The sequence below is a fragment of the Salvelinus namaycush genome, chromosome 9 (genome assembly GCF_016432855.1).
Source record: "Salvelinus namaycush isolate Seneca chromosome 9, SaNama_1.0, whole genome shotgun sequence".
In the NCBI taxonomy this organism is placed as follows: Eukaryota; Metazoa; Chordata; class Actinopteri; order Salmoniformes; family Salmonidae; genus Salvelinus; species Salvelinus namaycush.
Window position 1 is genome coordinate 11991360 of NC_052315.1, and position 16756 is coordinate 12008115.

Sequence of the window (16756 nt, forward strand, 5' to 3'; positions counted from 1 at the left end):
TCTGACCCTGATAACCACTGAGGCTGAACGCTGCTAGCGCTCTAAACACATCCCAGAACACAACAACAATATTGCTATTCAAATAAGCTTTGTACTGCAGAGAAAGAACCTTCTGGTCTAAAAAAGCAAAGCAGCTTTTTCCATCCATCCTCACATGAAAAAGGTAAGACGGACAATATAATAAAAAATGTATCTTTCATTTTTGTTGTATTATTCTGCCTACGTATTCTGGGCAAAGACATCCATTGGAATTGATGAGACAAAAATCGAAGGATCTGCCTGGCCAGCTATGAATGTGACAGCAGTATTCTGTATGACAAGCAATGCTTTGACAATTACATGCTAGGCTGGTTAACAGTGACATGCTGCAGTATGCTAGGCTGGTGATTAGGGGTTTGGCCTCACCTTTAGGTGTGTCTTCATTCAGCACCTGGAAGGCAGCCATGTTGGGGTTCCAGGTTCCCGTGATCACATAGGACTTTCCATCCGAGCTCTTCCCCATGGACTCCTTCACAAGGGCACATACACACAGAGAATAGTGAGAAACGATATACAAGAGCAAAGCCATTCCAATCAAACCCCAAAGAAATTCAACTTCAATTCAACTCTGTTTAGCCTGTCCAACACTCAGGTCAACTAATGACAAAATAATGACACGTCTCAGTGATTGTTTAGTTCAGTAGACGGCGTGCAGTTTGTAACGTGGTCATCATGTGACTGAATGAAAGCCCCCTGAGAGCTGCTCAGTCTTCTGCTCACCATGTCTAGAAGGTGCATGTCACTGTTCCGAACCTTCAGGCCTGGGCTCAGCAACATACCAAAACACCTGAGGGAAAAGAAAACAGTGAGCAATAAAACAAGAGGGAATTGCAACGTTTCATCATTTCATATAACCAAAGGTTTGGGTAGCATTTGGTTTCATTATATGATGGTCTTTGTTGAGAATCCCTAGCTGTAGAATTGAATAAAATAAATCTACTTGAAGAAATCTACTTGAAGAAATATAACCTTTCTCCAACAGGTACTACGGCATTAGCAAAGCTACAGGTATATTTGGTTGCACAGTGATCCAGTTCTGAATCCTGTAGACTCCCGTCAAAGGCTGCTACGTTTGGGTGAATTTGCATGGGTCTATTATATTTAGAAATTCAAGGAATCCAAATTTAACCACAGCAAAGCAGTGGCAATATCACGTTCAAACAGAGGCCGCTATTTACCTGTTTCTTATGATAGATGCGACATCAAGTGGTTGCTGTGAGAATTACAACTTCATAAGATATAAAGCATCTACTATGCCGCCATAGAATAAAGATACTCATCTGAAGAGCCTCGACTTCACCCTTCCTTCGTAAGGTCGATATATATATTTTTTTTTAAACTGTCATGAACATAACATATGCTTACTGTTGTAATACTCCTTTAAGCTGGTTAACAATTACAATCAGCTTGAAACTGCTATTCCATCATTGTGACACATAAAAATAAAACAATTGTTTAGGTAAACTACATGGCCATAACAGGTAGGCAGCATGATACACATTCACAGCTAAAAGAAGATTAACATTTTAAAAAAATGTAAGGAAAAAAAAGGACTAAAAATAGGATGCAAGGTGTCTGCATTTCACAGAACACAATAAAATACAGACAGGAAGGCTACGTGAGAAACCTAATTCTACTAGTTAAACTGCTGAAGTGTTTTCTGTAAGCGCCGGTCACCAGCCAGTAACAGACTTCAGCCCGAAACGTCTTCCAAAGTTTTATATAGTGCCTTTGGAAAGTATTCACACCCCTTCACTTTTTCCACATTTTGTTGTGTTACAGCCTGAATGTAAAATGGATTACATTTAGATGTTTTTGTCACTGGCCTACACACAATAACCCATAATGTCAAAGTAAAATTATGTTTTTCTAAACATTTGCTAATTAATAGAAAATGAAAAGCTGAAATGTCTTGAGTCAGTAAGTATTCAACCTCTGTTATGGAAAGTAAAAATAAGTTAAGGAGTAAAAATTTGCTTAACAAGTCACATAATATGCTCGCTTTGAGGCAAGCAACACTGAAGCATGCACGAGAGCACCAGCTGTTCTGGGTGACAGCGTGATAACGCTCTCGGTAGCCGAAGCGAACAAAACCATTAAACAGGTCAACATTCACAAAGCTGCTGGGCCAGACGGATTACGAGGACGGGTACTCAAAGCATGCACGTACCAACTGTCAAGTGTCTTCACTGACATTCTCAACCTCTCCCTGACAGAGTCTGTAATACCTACATGTTTCAAGCAGACCACCATAGTCCCTGTGCCCAAGGAAGCGAAGGTAACCTGCCTAAATGATTACCGCCCCGTGGCTCTCAGGTCGGTAGCCATGGAGCGCTTTGAAAGGCTGATCATGGTTCACATCAACAGCATCCTCCCAGACACCCTAGACCCATTCCAATTTGCATATCGCCCAAACAGATCCACAGATGACGCAATCTCAATTGCACTCCAAACTACCCTTCCTCACCTGGACAAAAGGAACACCTATGTGAGAATGCTATTCATTGACTACAGCTCAGCGTTCAACACCATAGTGCCCTCAAAGCTCATCACTAAGCTAAGGACCCTGGGGCTAAACACCTCCCTCTGCAACTGGATCCTGGACTTCCTGCGGGCCACCACCAGGTGGTAAGAGTAGGCAACAACACATCTGCCACGCTGATCCTTAACACTGGGGCCCCTCAGGGGTGTGTACTTGATCCCCTCCTGTATTCCCTGTTCACCCACGACTGCGTGTACAAACGCGACGCCAACACCATCATTAAGTTTGCTGACGACACAACAGTGGTAGGCCTGATCACCGACAACGATGAGACGGCCTATAGGGAGGAGGTCAGAGAACTAGCAGTGTGGTGCCAGGACAACAACCTCTCCCTCAATGTGAGCAAGACAAAAGGAGCTGATCGTGGACTAGAGGAAAAGGCGGGCCAAACAGGCTCCCATTAACACCGACGGGGCTGCAGTGGAGCGGGTCGAGAGTTAAGTTCCTTGGTGTCCACATCACCAACAAACTATCATGGTACAAATATACCAAGACAGTAGTGAAGCGGGCACGACAAAAACCTTTTCAGTCTCCTGATGGGCAAAAGATTTGGTATGGGTCCTCAGATCCTCAAAAAGGTTCTACAGCTGCACTATCGAGAGCATCCTGACCGGCTGCATCACCGCCGGCTGCATCAGCTTCCTGCCATCCAGGACCTATACAATAGGCGGTGTCAGAGGAAAGCCCATAAAATTGTCAGACTCCAGTCACCAAAGTCAGACTGTTCTCTGCTACCGCACAGCAAGTGGTACCGGAGCACCAAGACTAGGACCACTGGGCTCCTCAACAGCTTCTACCCCCAAGCCATTAGACTGCTGAACAATTAATAAAATTGCCACTGGACAAATTACATTGACCCGCCCTTTTGGAAACTGCTGCTACTCGCAATTTATTATCTATGCATAGTCACTTCACCCCTACCTACATGAACAAATTACCTCAACTCTTCTTGAACTGCACTGTTGGTTAAGGGCTTGTAAGTAAGCATTTCACGGTAAAGTCTACACTTGTTGTATTCGGCGCATGTGACAAATAAAGTTTAATTTGATTAATAAGTTGCATGGACTCACTCGAGTGCAATAGTGTTTATCATGATTTTTTAATAACTACCTCATCTATGTACCACACACATACAATTAATCTGTATGGTCCCTCATTTGAGCAGTGAATTTCAACCACAGATACAACCACAAAGACCAGGGAGGTTTCCAAATGTCTCACAAAGAAAGGCCCTTATCGGTAGACGAGTAAAAATGAAAAAAGCAGACATTGAATATCCCTTTGAGCATGGTGAAGCCATTAGTTACATGTTGGATGGTGTATCAATACACCCAGTCACTACAAAGATACAGGCGTCCTGCCTAACTGGAAAGGAAGGAAAGCGCTCAGGGATTTCACCATGTGGGCAATGGTCATTTTAAAACAGTTAGAGTTGAATGACTGGGATAGGAGAAAAGTGAGAATGGATCAACAACATTGCAGTTACTCCACAATACTAACCTAATTGACAGAGTGAAAAGGAAGCCTGTACAGAATAAAAAAATATTCCAAAACATGCATCCTGTTTTCCAACAAGAGCCTAAGACTGCAAGCATGTGGCAAAGCAATTAGCTTTATGTCCTGAATACAAAGTGTTGTGTTTGGGGCAAATCCAATGCAACACATTACGGAGTACCGCTCTCCATATTTTAAAGCATGAGTGGCTGAGTTAAAGTTGACTGAAATCTACTGAAAATCTATGGCAAGACCTGAAAACAGTTGTCTAGCAATGATCAACAACCAATTTGACAGAGCTTGAAGAATTTTGTAAAGAATAAAAAATAAAAAAAAGGGCAAATGTTGCACAATCCAGGTGTGAAAATCTCTTCCGAGATTTACCCAGAAAGACTCATAGCTGTAATCACTGCCAATTGTGCTTCTACAAGTATTGACTTATGTAAATGAGATATTTCTGTATTTCATTTTCAATAAATTTGCAAAAAACTGTCAATAAACATGTTTTACTTTGTCATTATGGGTTATTGTGTGTAGATGGGTGAGAAAAATATATTTAATCCATTTTAGAATAAAGCTGTAACTTAACAAAATGTGGAAAAGGTCAAGGGATCTGAATACTTTCCAAAGGCACTGTATATAATAGATTTTTTTTTTAAACATGGATTCCCGAAGCTGTTCCTTCGTTAAGTGGATTATTTAACACACGCAGGCTGCACACATATAGCCGACACATAATCTGTCAGGTAGACAGATTGCATGGAGTGGCCCAGGACAGAGTTTGGTCCTTGAAGTTATGGTAGCTGATTTAGAATTTCTACTGCTCCAATATAATTATTCCATGATCTCATTCCTGATACGTTTTTAATGAGAGATGTAGGCGTTTGTTTCCCACCGTTTCAATTGAAGGGTGTTGTGCTAATCTGTTGTGATTGTTGCAGTAAAACCATGTGTGGTTAATTATGAGCAAGACAACATGGAGGCTTCAACTTGGTTTTCCATACAAAGCGTTCCATTACAAAGGGAAAACGTTTTAAAACATGATACAGTAAGCCCTCAATAACTCTAACATCACAAATGGCCAGACTGACTAGCTCCCACATGGCCAGACATCAATAGTGGGTTTGTGTCGGGAGCATGCTGTCTATTTAGTCAGGCAATTCCCACATTATTCGGACATATTTTAGAAAGTAAAATAACTTGAATCTCAATGCATAATGCCACTGGGTGGCCTATAAAAACATGTATTATTCTTAAAGTTGTAATGCATACTTTTTTGCATACATTTTAGGGGAGTTATTTTTTTCTATAGGCCATTACAACAATGAAATGTAAAATATAGGTCCTTGATAATCACAATTAAGTGTTTGAAAAAGTCCTTGCCAATGTCTGTATGAACCCTGTACAAGCTAATTGCTCAGCCAACAAATAAAATCTAAAATCACCTGCTATTGAAATTACGCCGGCATCAATCAATGTCCGGGCACCCTGACAAAACTACGTCAGAAAATAAATAATCCGCCTCCACCCTCCGTTCTATTGGCAAACGTACAATCACTGGAGAACAAACTGGACAAGTTCCGTTCGAGACTATCCTATCAGCGGGACATCATATTTATTTGAGTCATGGCTGTACAAGGACATGTACAATATACATATAGCTGGTTTTCCTATGCATTGGCAGGACAGAACGGTAAACTCAAGGGGGGAGGTGTGTGTGTCTTAACAGCTGGTGCACAATCTCTAATATTTAGTAAATCTCCAGGTTCTGCTCGCCTGAGTTAGAATTCCTCATGATAAGCTGTCGGCCATACTATTTACCAAGAGAGTTGTCATCTATATTTTTTGTAACTATCTATATTCCACCTCAAACCGATCCTGGAACTAAGACTCAACCAGCTGTATAGGGCCATAAGCAAACAAGAAAATGCTCATCCAGAGGCAGCGCTCATAGTGGCCAGGGACTTTAATGCAGGGAAACTGTACTCCATCTTACCTCATTTCTACCAGCATGTCACCTGCGCAACTAGAGGAAACAAAACTCTAAAAATCACCTTGACTCCACACACAGAAAAGCTTACAAAGTTCTCCCTCCATTTGGCAAATCTGACCATAACTTGATCCTCCGGATTCCTGTTTTACAAACAAAAACTCAGTACCAGTGACGCGCTCAATACTGAAGTGGTCCGATGAAGCGAATGCTAAACTACAGGACTGTTGTTTCGCTAGCACAGACTGGAATATGTTCCAGGATTCAAACTTTGCTGTGTCCGGGGTCGTGGAAACGCTGTAGGCACAGTGATTTGAGCTAGCCAATTGGCCAGTGCAGTAGGCACACTCGATTTAGCCACATATCTGTAGGCACATACGTTTTTTCAGACCAATGAAAAAGTTCAAAAATGGGAACATTTTGCTTAGCCGGTGCGTGAGGCTCCTGGATCAAATGCACATACTGCCAACAGCGAGCGTAAGCCTTTAAATCGACTAGGAATGCCTTGAATATTGACCAGTCGATCACGATAGACATGCGGGCGACCACTGCACGAGAAGTACTCTGGATGCAAAAAATATTTAGAGTCTACTGTATTTTGTTATGTCAAGCTATCCCTCTCGTATTTACCTGAATGACCCAGATGGGTTGCCATACAGATGGGTTGCCACCATACTACAGTATAAACAGTATTGGACAATGGTTCTGACCAGTGTATGCAGCTCACAAGGCCTTACAGAAGAATAAAGTATGCAGCAGACCCTCACCTCTCAATGCCCAGCTCTTTGTTGCTCATCTGCTGGACCATAACCACCACCTTCTTCTGAAAGCCCTGCCGCAGCTTGAAGAAGAACTTCTCTCGGTCCTTGGGAACCGGGCTGATGAGGCGGATGGGGGAGAGGAAGACAGCCAGATGGATAGGCAGTTGTTGGCTTAAAGGTCTGTTAAACTGTGTGTGTAGGTATGGGACTGATTTAACCCCATAGCATGCATTTGTGTGTGTGTGTGTGCGCTCGCAGTGGCTACATGCTGACCTGTAATTGCCCTTGCTGTCGTCCTCTTTGACCTCCAGTGAGACGGTGAAAGTGAAGAGGTCACTGTCGGGGGAGAGGGGCAGGGCCGAGTCCCTCTCATCAGGGTTTGGCTTGGAGGAGCGCCGGAACGCTGTGGAAAAACTGTACAGGATCCGACTCACCTGGAGTGGAATGCGGAAGGAGGAAGAGGGAAAATATAAAATTATGATTAATGGATTTTGCTGTGGGGACAAAGTTTGAATTTAATTAAATGTAAAACTACTTTATAGGGTGGCAGATAGCGTTGGGCCAGTAACCCGAAAGGTTGATGGATCGAATCCCCGAACTGACAAGGTAAAAAAAAAAATCTGTCATTCTGCCCCTGAGCAAGGCAGTCAACCCACTGTTACCCCGAAGACGTGGATGTCGATTAAGGCAGCCCCCCACACCTCTCTGATTCAGAGGGGTTGGGTTAAATGCGGAAGTTAGAATGGTAATGTGTATTTTAGCGTGTTAGGGCGCCCTCTCCTGGTTTCTTCCAGTATAGTGAAGGCAAGTGCACATGGAGTCTATATACACTTACTCTTCATTACACACAGGTACCAATAACAGTAGAATAGAAAATATTTAAAAATCATTTAAACACCAAAAATACATTTGACCAAACAAGCTTATGGGTCTATAGGTTAATTTCCATAATTAAGTCAAACTAAATTGTCAAGTGTGTATTTTCGCCAGTTGTCCTGCATCTTATTTATCACATGCAGACAGCATACAGAGCCTAGTTTGAGGAGTGGAAAAGCCTAGCACCTGTCAGTGTGAGAGCAGCTCCTCAAAAAGCTGGTACTGGAGTGAAATAAGTGCTTTTATAAGCCCAGTCATTGTGCAACATTATTAGGTGTGCTGTTTAGAACAATGTTTTCCCACCAATTACATTGACAAATGTTTGAAAATTATGTTTAATTAGCTGCTTTATTACAGCAGTTGCATGTTCATTAATAGGCTATAGCCTTTTGACTAAGACGATAGGCTTGCCATTGCTGCATGTTTTCAGTCAGCTCTTAATGAAAAATGTTCGTTCCTTGTATGCATGCATAGTATTTTCATTTGGTCACAACATTTTACTGTTTGGAAAAAAACAGTTAATGGTTGGATAGTCTGCAGCAAATTGGACCAAAATATGCATTCCCTAAAAAGAATAGAAGCCAGTACAATAGAACAGTGACTCACAGCTTCCTTGATATGGCAAGAGAAGACGTGGACCTGGAAGTCCTCTGAGCTGCGGTAGCTCTCAGTGAAGGAGAAGCAGTCACTCTCGATAGAGCCCTCCCGACCCCGGGCGCAGAACAGCACCTTGTAAATGGGGAAGGAGGCGATCTCCGTGCCTGACGCCTGGTCCACAATCCTGAGGAAGGAGAGAGGAAAGGGGAGGTCAGGAGATAAGCAATTGCAACTATTATTGAAGGGGATAGGGGTTCCTTAAGTAGGCCCACTCACCTTACAAACTGATGTTAATTGTTTTATTGTCATATTTTTCCATTGAGTCCAACGACATGCTCCGTTAATTTCCTCTGTTGTAATGTGTCATTATTTCAATGACAAAGGTATTTCAAGACACCTTGGTTCTTTATATAATTTCCTTTTTTCTGGTTAGGTGCAGAGAAATATCTATGATTTTACACATTAAAGTTTATTTTCTTATTTCGTGCGGTTATCTTTCTCATTCCCTAATTCCCACAGTTGGCTAGAGGATTGTTATGGCTTTGTTTCTATACATTTGTCAAACTGCTCAAACCAGAGTGTAGGTGCTTACAAATGACACTGCCAATAAAGTGTGTATTCAATCGTTCAACCTTTGTTTCGATGCAATATAAATGACGCCCATTTCAGATGTGTAAGAGTTTAGCCTACTTGTTGCATAGTCATACACACAGAATCAAGTACATGTAGCAATTATATTGAAGGCTTTAGTTTAGGTCTATGTAAATACAGGAGAAATTCCACAGACATGAAATGCACACATAGATAACACACAGCTGTGCATTGGTGCAGTATAGTGGTGTGGATGACTGACATGACACACGTGGGGCACAGACAGAGATGCCACTCTACTTATAGTGACCACATACTCTAGTCTCTACATGAATGACCTGACGCAGCCCCCGGGTACATTAGGCACATGAGGGTGACAGTATGGGGACTGACCTGACGCAGCCCCCGGGTACATTGGGTACATGGAGCGTGATGGGGATGGGGATGGCACTCTCTGCCCGCAGTGTGGTCATGGCTCTCTGGGCCTCGGGCTCACTGCGTGGGGCCTTCACCCATGTACAGCCCAGGTAGGACAGCTTACTGAACTGAACACTGTCCTCCTCCTGGACCAGTGGGCTGCCTGCTGCAGGACACACTGACACCTCTGAGGGGGACAGACAGACAATAGGTCACGTATTATTCAGAATGTTAGGGCAGCTCTGTGGAATAAATGGGTTGTCTAAACATCGGTAATCCTCAGTAAAATGGTACCTGAACTGAAAATGGGATAATATTTACAAAACCACAAACAGTTATTTGAAGCTAATATGATTTAGCCTTTGACGATTATAACAGTAATTTGAGGCAAAGTTTGATGCTAATGTAGTGAAGACAACCCACAATGCTAGTTTTTACATGTACTAGCCTGCCTAAATTAGTCCCCAGCAACTTGTGGAGAGAGGAAGCCAGGGTCATGTCAAACCTGTACTTGCGCTCAGCAACAGGAAGTGAAACTAAGGACAGCACAGTCATGGCCAAAACTGTTTGTCACACATACACACTACTTAGAACCAGGTTGGACTGAAAATCATTTGTTGTCAAATTGATCAATGAAAGTCAATGAAGTCAGGGTAACTGTATGGATCATTACAAAGCATGCTCACCCCTTCTTTTGTGTTTCCTTGGTTTAATTTTAGAGGCATTTTTTTTTTTTGACTTGGTAAAACATCTGAGTGGCTGGTAGATTTTTTATTTTTTAATCTACCTGCCACAGCAGCTGGTGGTCCAAAAATGTAACCTTATGCCCTGTTTGGGTCAGACAGCCATGTACAATACAGTACCAGTCAGCATACGTTGACCGTTCCTTGTCTACATGATCAATACATTACACTCTAATACAACTACTTAGTAACAATGATATGTTTACATTATTTTTCTACTGATTTAATCTACTGCACATAAAGCATGTGAAACTATTCTTCAATCGTGTACAGTGGGGCAAAAAAGTATTTAGTCAGCCACCAATTGTGCAAGTTCTCCCACTTAAAAAGATGAGGCCTGTAATTTTCATCATAGGTACACTTCAACTATGACAGACAAAATGAGGAGAAAAAAAATCCAGAAAATCACATTGTAGGATTTTTAATGAATTTATTTGCAAATTATGGTGGAAAATAAGTATTTGGTCACCTACAAACAAGCAAGATTTCTGGCTCTCACAGACCTGTAACTTCTTCTTTAAGAGGCTCCTCTGTCCTCCACTCGTTACCTGTATTAATGGCACCTGTTTGAACTTGTTATCAGTATAAAAGACACCTGTCCACAACCTCAAACAGTCACACTTCAAACTCCACTATGGCCAAGACCAAAGAGCTGTCAAAGGACACCAGAAACAAAATTGTAGACCTGCACCAGGCTGGGAAGACTGAATCTGCAATAGGTAAGCAGCTTGGTTTGAAGAAATCAACTGTGGGAGCAATTATTAGGAAATGGAAGACATACAAGACCACTGATAATCTCCCTCGATCTGGGGCTCCACGCAAGATCTCACCCGTGGGGTCAAAATGATCACAAGAACGGTGAGCAAAAATCCCAGAACCACACGGGGGGGCCTAGTGAATGACCTGCAGAGAGCTGGGACCAAAGTAACAAAGCCTACCATCAGTAACACACTATGCCGCCAGGGACTCAAATCCTGCAGTGCCAGACGTGTCCCCCTGCTTAAGCCAGTACATGTCCAGGCCCGTCTGAAGTTTGCTAGAGAGCATTTGGATGATCCAGAAGAAGATTGGGAGAATGTCATATGGTCAGATGAAACCAAAATAGAACTTTTTGGTAAAAACTCAACTCGTCATGTTTGGAGGACAAAGAATGCTGAGTTGCATCCAAAGAACACCATACCTACTGTGAAGCAAGGGGGTGGAAACATCATGCTTTGGGGCTGTTTTTCTGCAAAGGGACCAGGACGACTGATCCGTGTAAAGGAAAGAATGAATGGGGCCATGTATCGTGAGATTTTGAGTGAAAACCTCCTTCCATCAGCAAGGGCGTTGAAGATGAAACGTGGCTGGGTCTTTCAGCATGACAATGATCCCAAACACACCGCCCGGGCAACGAAGGAGTGGCTTCGTAAGAAGCATTTCAAGGTCCTGGAGTGGCCTAGCCAGTCTCCAGATCTCAACCCCATAGAAAATCTTTGGAGGGAGTTGAAAGTCCGTGTTGCCCAGCAACAGCCCCAAAACATCACTGCTCTAGAGGAGATCTGCATGGAGAAATGGGCCAAAATACCAGCAACAGTGTGTGAAAATCTTGTGAAGACTTACAGAAAACGTTTGACCTCTGTCATTGCCAACAAAGGATTGAGATAAATAAGTATTTGGTCAATAACAAAAGTTTCTCAATCCTTTGTTGGCAATGACAGAGGTCAAACGTTTTCTGTAAGTCTTCACAAGATTTTCACACACTGTTGCTGGTATTTTGGCCCATTTCTCCATGCAGATCTCCTTTAGAGCAGTGATGTTTTGGGGCTGTTGCTGGGCAACACGGACTTTCAACTCCCTCCAAAGATTTTCTATGGGGTTGAGATCTGGAGACTGGCTAGGCCACTCCAGGACCTTGAAATGCTTCTTACAAAGCCACTCCTTCGTTGCCCGGGCGGTGTGTTTGGGATCATTGTCATGCTGAAAGACCCAGCCACGGTTCATCTTCAATGCCCTTGCTGATGGAAGGAGGTTTTCACTCAAAATCTCACGATACATGGCCCCATTCATTCTTTCCTTTACACGGATCAGTCGTCCTGGTCCCTTTGCAGAAAAACAGCCCCAAAGCATGATGTTTCCACCCCCATGCTTCACAGTAGGTATGGTGTTCTTTGGATGCAACTCAGCATTCTTTGTCCTCCAAACATGACGAGTTGAGTTTTTACCAAAAAGTTCTATTTTGGTTTCATTTGACCATATGACATTCTCCCAATCTTCTTCTGGATCATCCAAATGCTCTCTAGCAAACTTCAGACGGGCCTGGACATGTACTGGCTTAAGCAGGGGGACACGTCTGGCACTGCAGGATTTGAGTCCCTGGAGGCGTAGTGTGTTACTGAGGCTTTGTTACTTTGGTCCCAGCTCTCTGCAGGTCATTCACTAGGTCCCCCCGTGTGGTTCTGGGATTTTTGCTCACCGTTCTCGTGATCATTTTGACCCCACGGGTGAGATCTTGCGTGGAGCCCCAGATCGAGGGAGATTATCAGTGGTCTTGTATGTCTTCCATTTCCTAATAATTGCTCCCACAGTTGATTTCTTCAAACCAAGCTGCTTACCTATTGCAGATTCAGTCTTCCCAGCCTGGTGCAGGTCTACAATTTTGTTTCTGGTGTGCTTTGACAGCTCTTTGGTCTTGGCCATAGTGGAGTTTGGAGCGTGACTGTTTGAGGTTGTGGACAAGTGTCTTTTATACTGATAACAAGTTCAAACAGGTGCCATTAATACAGGTAACGAGTGGAAGACAGAGGAGCCTCTTAAAGAAGTTACAGGTCTGTGAGAGCCAGAAATCTTGCTTGTTTGTAGGTGACCAAATACTTATTTTCCACCATAATTTGCAAATAAATTCATAAAAAATCCTACAATGTAATTTTCTGGATTTTTTTTTCTCATTTTGTCTGTCATAGTTGAAGTGTACCTATGATGAAAATTACAGGCCTCTCTCGTCTTTAAGTGGGAGAACTTTCACAATTGGTGGCTGACTAAATACTTTTTTGCCCCACTGTATATATGCTATAATGTACTTCTACATTGAGGTCACTGGAACAGCCAGCAAAAGCCTTGCATTTTCAGAGAGAACAAAATAGATATGAAAATGTATGGGATTCTGTACAATGACATTTTCATGAGTTAACCATCCAATAGGCACATCCTGAACTGATTCATTGCCCTAAGGGATTGTACAGATGAGAGGTGTAGAGTAGTACCGGCAGGTGTGGAGTACAGCGCCAGGCCTTGGGGTTGTGTCTGTGAGCCGGGGGCTGTGGAGTTCAATGTGTCACGAAACGTCTCGGTTCCCTCCTCTCCTGCTCCTCCACTCCGGTCCTCCATCACTACGTGGTCATCCAACAGCTCCTCCATGGCCCTCTCCAACTGTTCCTTCCCATTGCAGGACATCTGAGGAAAGGAAGGGATTGAGAGGTGAAACCCTGTGTGTTGGACTGGCTTTCAGAAGAGGCTCAAACTGTGGCTTTATACTAGAGTAATTGTATAGGAATAACCAATAGAGAAGTGTGTGTGTGTATTTAACAGTTGACATATAACAAATCGACCGCTAGCTGCTACATGCCCCCTAGGCACTAGACAGGAGGAGTGGTGTGGATAGGTATTAGCAACATGGTAAAAGCTCCTCATAGCCCTCTGATAGGCTAGTGGAATCTCCATCATATTGCTATCCAATCCTTTCTGATCTACAGGAGAGCCAAGGGGTTAGGGGTCAATATTGGCATAGTTGTTCAGCATTGTTAGCATCTACCTTGAGTCTGGGCTTGCCCTCTGAGCCTGAGGGGGATCCTCCGGTAGACGGCTGCACCAGCACAAACTCCTCGCTGGTGACAGTGGCCACTGATTCGGTGGAGCCGCTCACTTTGCCAAGAGAGGTGTTGTCCATCGTTAGCCAGGAGCCCCAGGGGCCAGCGCTCTCTGCCCCCGTCCTCTGCCACACAGCACAGCCTTCTGCTCAGCCCCCTGCTGCTGGAATCCTGGATTGGACAACACATTTCACTACATTTGGGATTGTCATGATAATATAGAAGCATAGGCTTAGCTTACATCCTCTACAGTGGGATATGGAGTAGGTAGGGACTGTCCATTTGTAATGTGTTTTTTCTATTTGCAAAGTCATCTCATGTCTGTGGCTACATTTGCCAGTTACCTGAACAGAAAGGCCTTATTTGAAACTGGAGTGGAGAGCATAAGCTGACAGCATAGCCAAGCCTGATATTACACTGAGCCTCAAAGCCCTATGTCATCTGAAATGGAGATCATCGATTCAAAGTCAAATTACGCTTAGGCCCTGCGTTTGCTGAACAGCTCATTAACTCATTGAAGTAAACCAATCAGTTGAACAAAACAGGCATCTGCTCTTCATTGTATTTGGAAGATTTAGAGGATCATATGCTAATTTCAGACCCTTTCATATGATTCCTGTTTGAAAAGTGCATTATTTTCTGCTATTGCGAAAGATGTCATCTAAAAATAGCCTGTGAGTTGTTTTTCCCTTAGTCTCACATCTTGACAAGATCAAATCAAACGTGTCTTGGGTGTCCGAGGTTTCGGCTGAGTGTCAGTAGTGACGGCACAAGAGTCATTGCTTTGATCCGAAGAAGACACTGAGTGCACTCACTGATTGAGTAAAAAGCCATTTCAAGTCTGTAATAACTTGCTTTAAAGTCATTCCAAAAACCAGGCAGGGGAAAGGCCTATGTAGGGAAATGTTGAACAAAATGTAAAATTCAAATATAGCCTAAAGCTTATCAAGACTACAAGCCTTGGTCTCACGCTGTAGTAATGACCTTAAGATGGTTAGAATGAATAGCAGAGCTGTTCTCATAACTGGGCAAACACAAAGACCTTCTTCCGAAGATAAATGTACCTTGAATTTCAGCAGACACAGCGACCGTCAGGAGTTGCTAGTAGCCTGGTAGAGGAGCTACTTGGTTGCTTTAGTGCTAACACAAGTTTGCTAGCCAGTATCCACCTACGCTAACACTTTGACTAACATGTGGAGTAGGTGAACCTACATGTAGTGAGAGTCACTGACTCCTATTGGTGAAAAACCACAGCACACAGCCAGTTTCCCACTGAGGCAACAGACAGTCATGTGCTCCCATCACACTCATTCAATTATGTACATTACAATCTGCAGAGGAGGAAAATTATGTATGTTCCCAGCAAAGGTGTAAAAGTACCAAATTGTCATGCTTGAGTAGACACATTAATAGAAAGTAAGTCACCCAGTAAAATACTACTAGAGTAAGTCAAAGTATTTGGTTTTAAATATACTTAAAACCTGTTTGGGATAGGGGGCAGCATTTTCACGTTTGGATGAAAAGCATGCCCAGAGTAAACTGCCTGCTACTCGGTCCCAGTTGCTAATATATGCATATTATTAGTAGATTTGGATAGAAAACACTCTGAAGTTTCTAAAACTGTTTGAATGATGTTTGAGAGTATAACAGAACTCATGGCAGGCAAAAACCTGAGAAAAATCCAAACAGGAAGTGGGAAATCTGAGGTTTGTTGTTTTTCAACTCTTTGCCTATCGAATATACAGTGTCTATGGGGTCAAATTGCACTTCCTAATGCTTCCACTAGATGTCAGTCTTTAAAACCTTGTTTGATGCTTCTACTGTAAAGGAGGGGATTGAGTCAGTGGTCTGGCAGAGTGCCATGAGCTGACCACGCGCGTTCACGTGAGAGTTAGCTTGAGTTCCATTGCATTTCTGAAGACAAAGGAATTCTCCGGCTGGAACATTATTGAAGATTTATGATAAAAACATCCTAAAGATTGATTCTATAATTCGTTTGACATGTTTCTACGAACTGTAATATTACTTTTTTTTTTTTTTTTACTTTGTCTTAACTAAGCGATCGCGCATTGAGCATTTGAATTACTGGGCTAAACGTGCGAACAAAAACGAGGTATTTGGACATTGATTTGTTCAATAACATCCATAATCTAACATTTATTGTGGAACTGGGATTCCTGGGAGTGATGAGGATCAAAGATAAGTGAAAATTTATAATGCTATTTCTGACTTGTGTTGACTCCGCAACATGGCGGGTATATGTTTGGCTTGTTTTGGTCTCTGAGCACCGTACTCAGATTATTGCATGGTTTGCTTTCTCCGTAAAGCTTTTTTGAAATCTGACAAAGCGGTTGCATTAAGGAGAAGTATATCTATAATTCTGTGCATAATACTTGTATCTTTTATCAAAGTTTATTATGAGTATTATTGTAAAATGATGTGGCTCTCTGCAAAAATCACCGGATGTTTTGGAATTACTGAACATAACGCACCAATGTAAACAGATTTTTCGATATAAATATGAACTTGATCGAACAAAACATACATGTATTGTGTAACATGTTTTCCCGGGAGTGTCATCTGATGAAGAATATCAAAGGTTAGTGATTAATTTTCTCTCTATTTCTGCTTTTTGTGACTCCTCTCTTTGGTTGGAAATTGTCTGTATGCTTTCTGTGACTAGTTGCTGACCTAACATAATCATATGTTGTGCTTTCGCCGAAAAGCCTTTTTGAAAATCGGACACTGTGGTTGGATTAACAAGAAGTTTCTTTAAAATGGTGTCTAATACTTCTATGTTTGAGAAATTTGAATTATGAGATTTCTGTTGATTGAATTTGGCGCCCTGCAATTTCATTGGC

At 42.5% G+C, this 16756-nt stretch overlaps 1 protein-coding gene across 2 annotated transcripts in view; it reads right to left on the reverse strand.

Moving 5' to 3' along the window:
• Positions 1–16756, reverse strand: part of LOC120053672 (rab GTPase-activating protein 1-like) — a 148949-nt gene that overhangs the window by 121603 nt on the left and 10590 nt on the right. For both annotated transcript variants that reach the window (XM_039000846.1, XM_039000845.1), the window contains exons 2-9: positions 13841–14066; positions 13293–13482; positions 9284–9494; positions 8309–8483; positions 7100–7260; positions 6833–6943; positions 760–826; positions 406–508 (exon numbers count right to left, since the gene is read on the reverse strand). In XM_039000846.1, coding sequence (XP_038856774.1) covers positions 406–508; positions 760–826; positions 6833–6943; positions 7100–7260; positions 8309–8483; positions 9284–9494; positions 13293–13482; positions 13841–13975 — 1153 coding nt within the window. In that variant the 5' untranslated portion in view covers positions 13976–14066. The remainder of the gene's footprint in view (positions 1–405; positions 509–759; positions 827–6832; positions 6944–7099; positions 7261–8308; positions 8484–9283; positions 9495–13292; positions 13483–13840; positions 14067–16756) is intronic.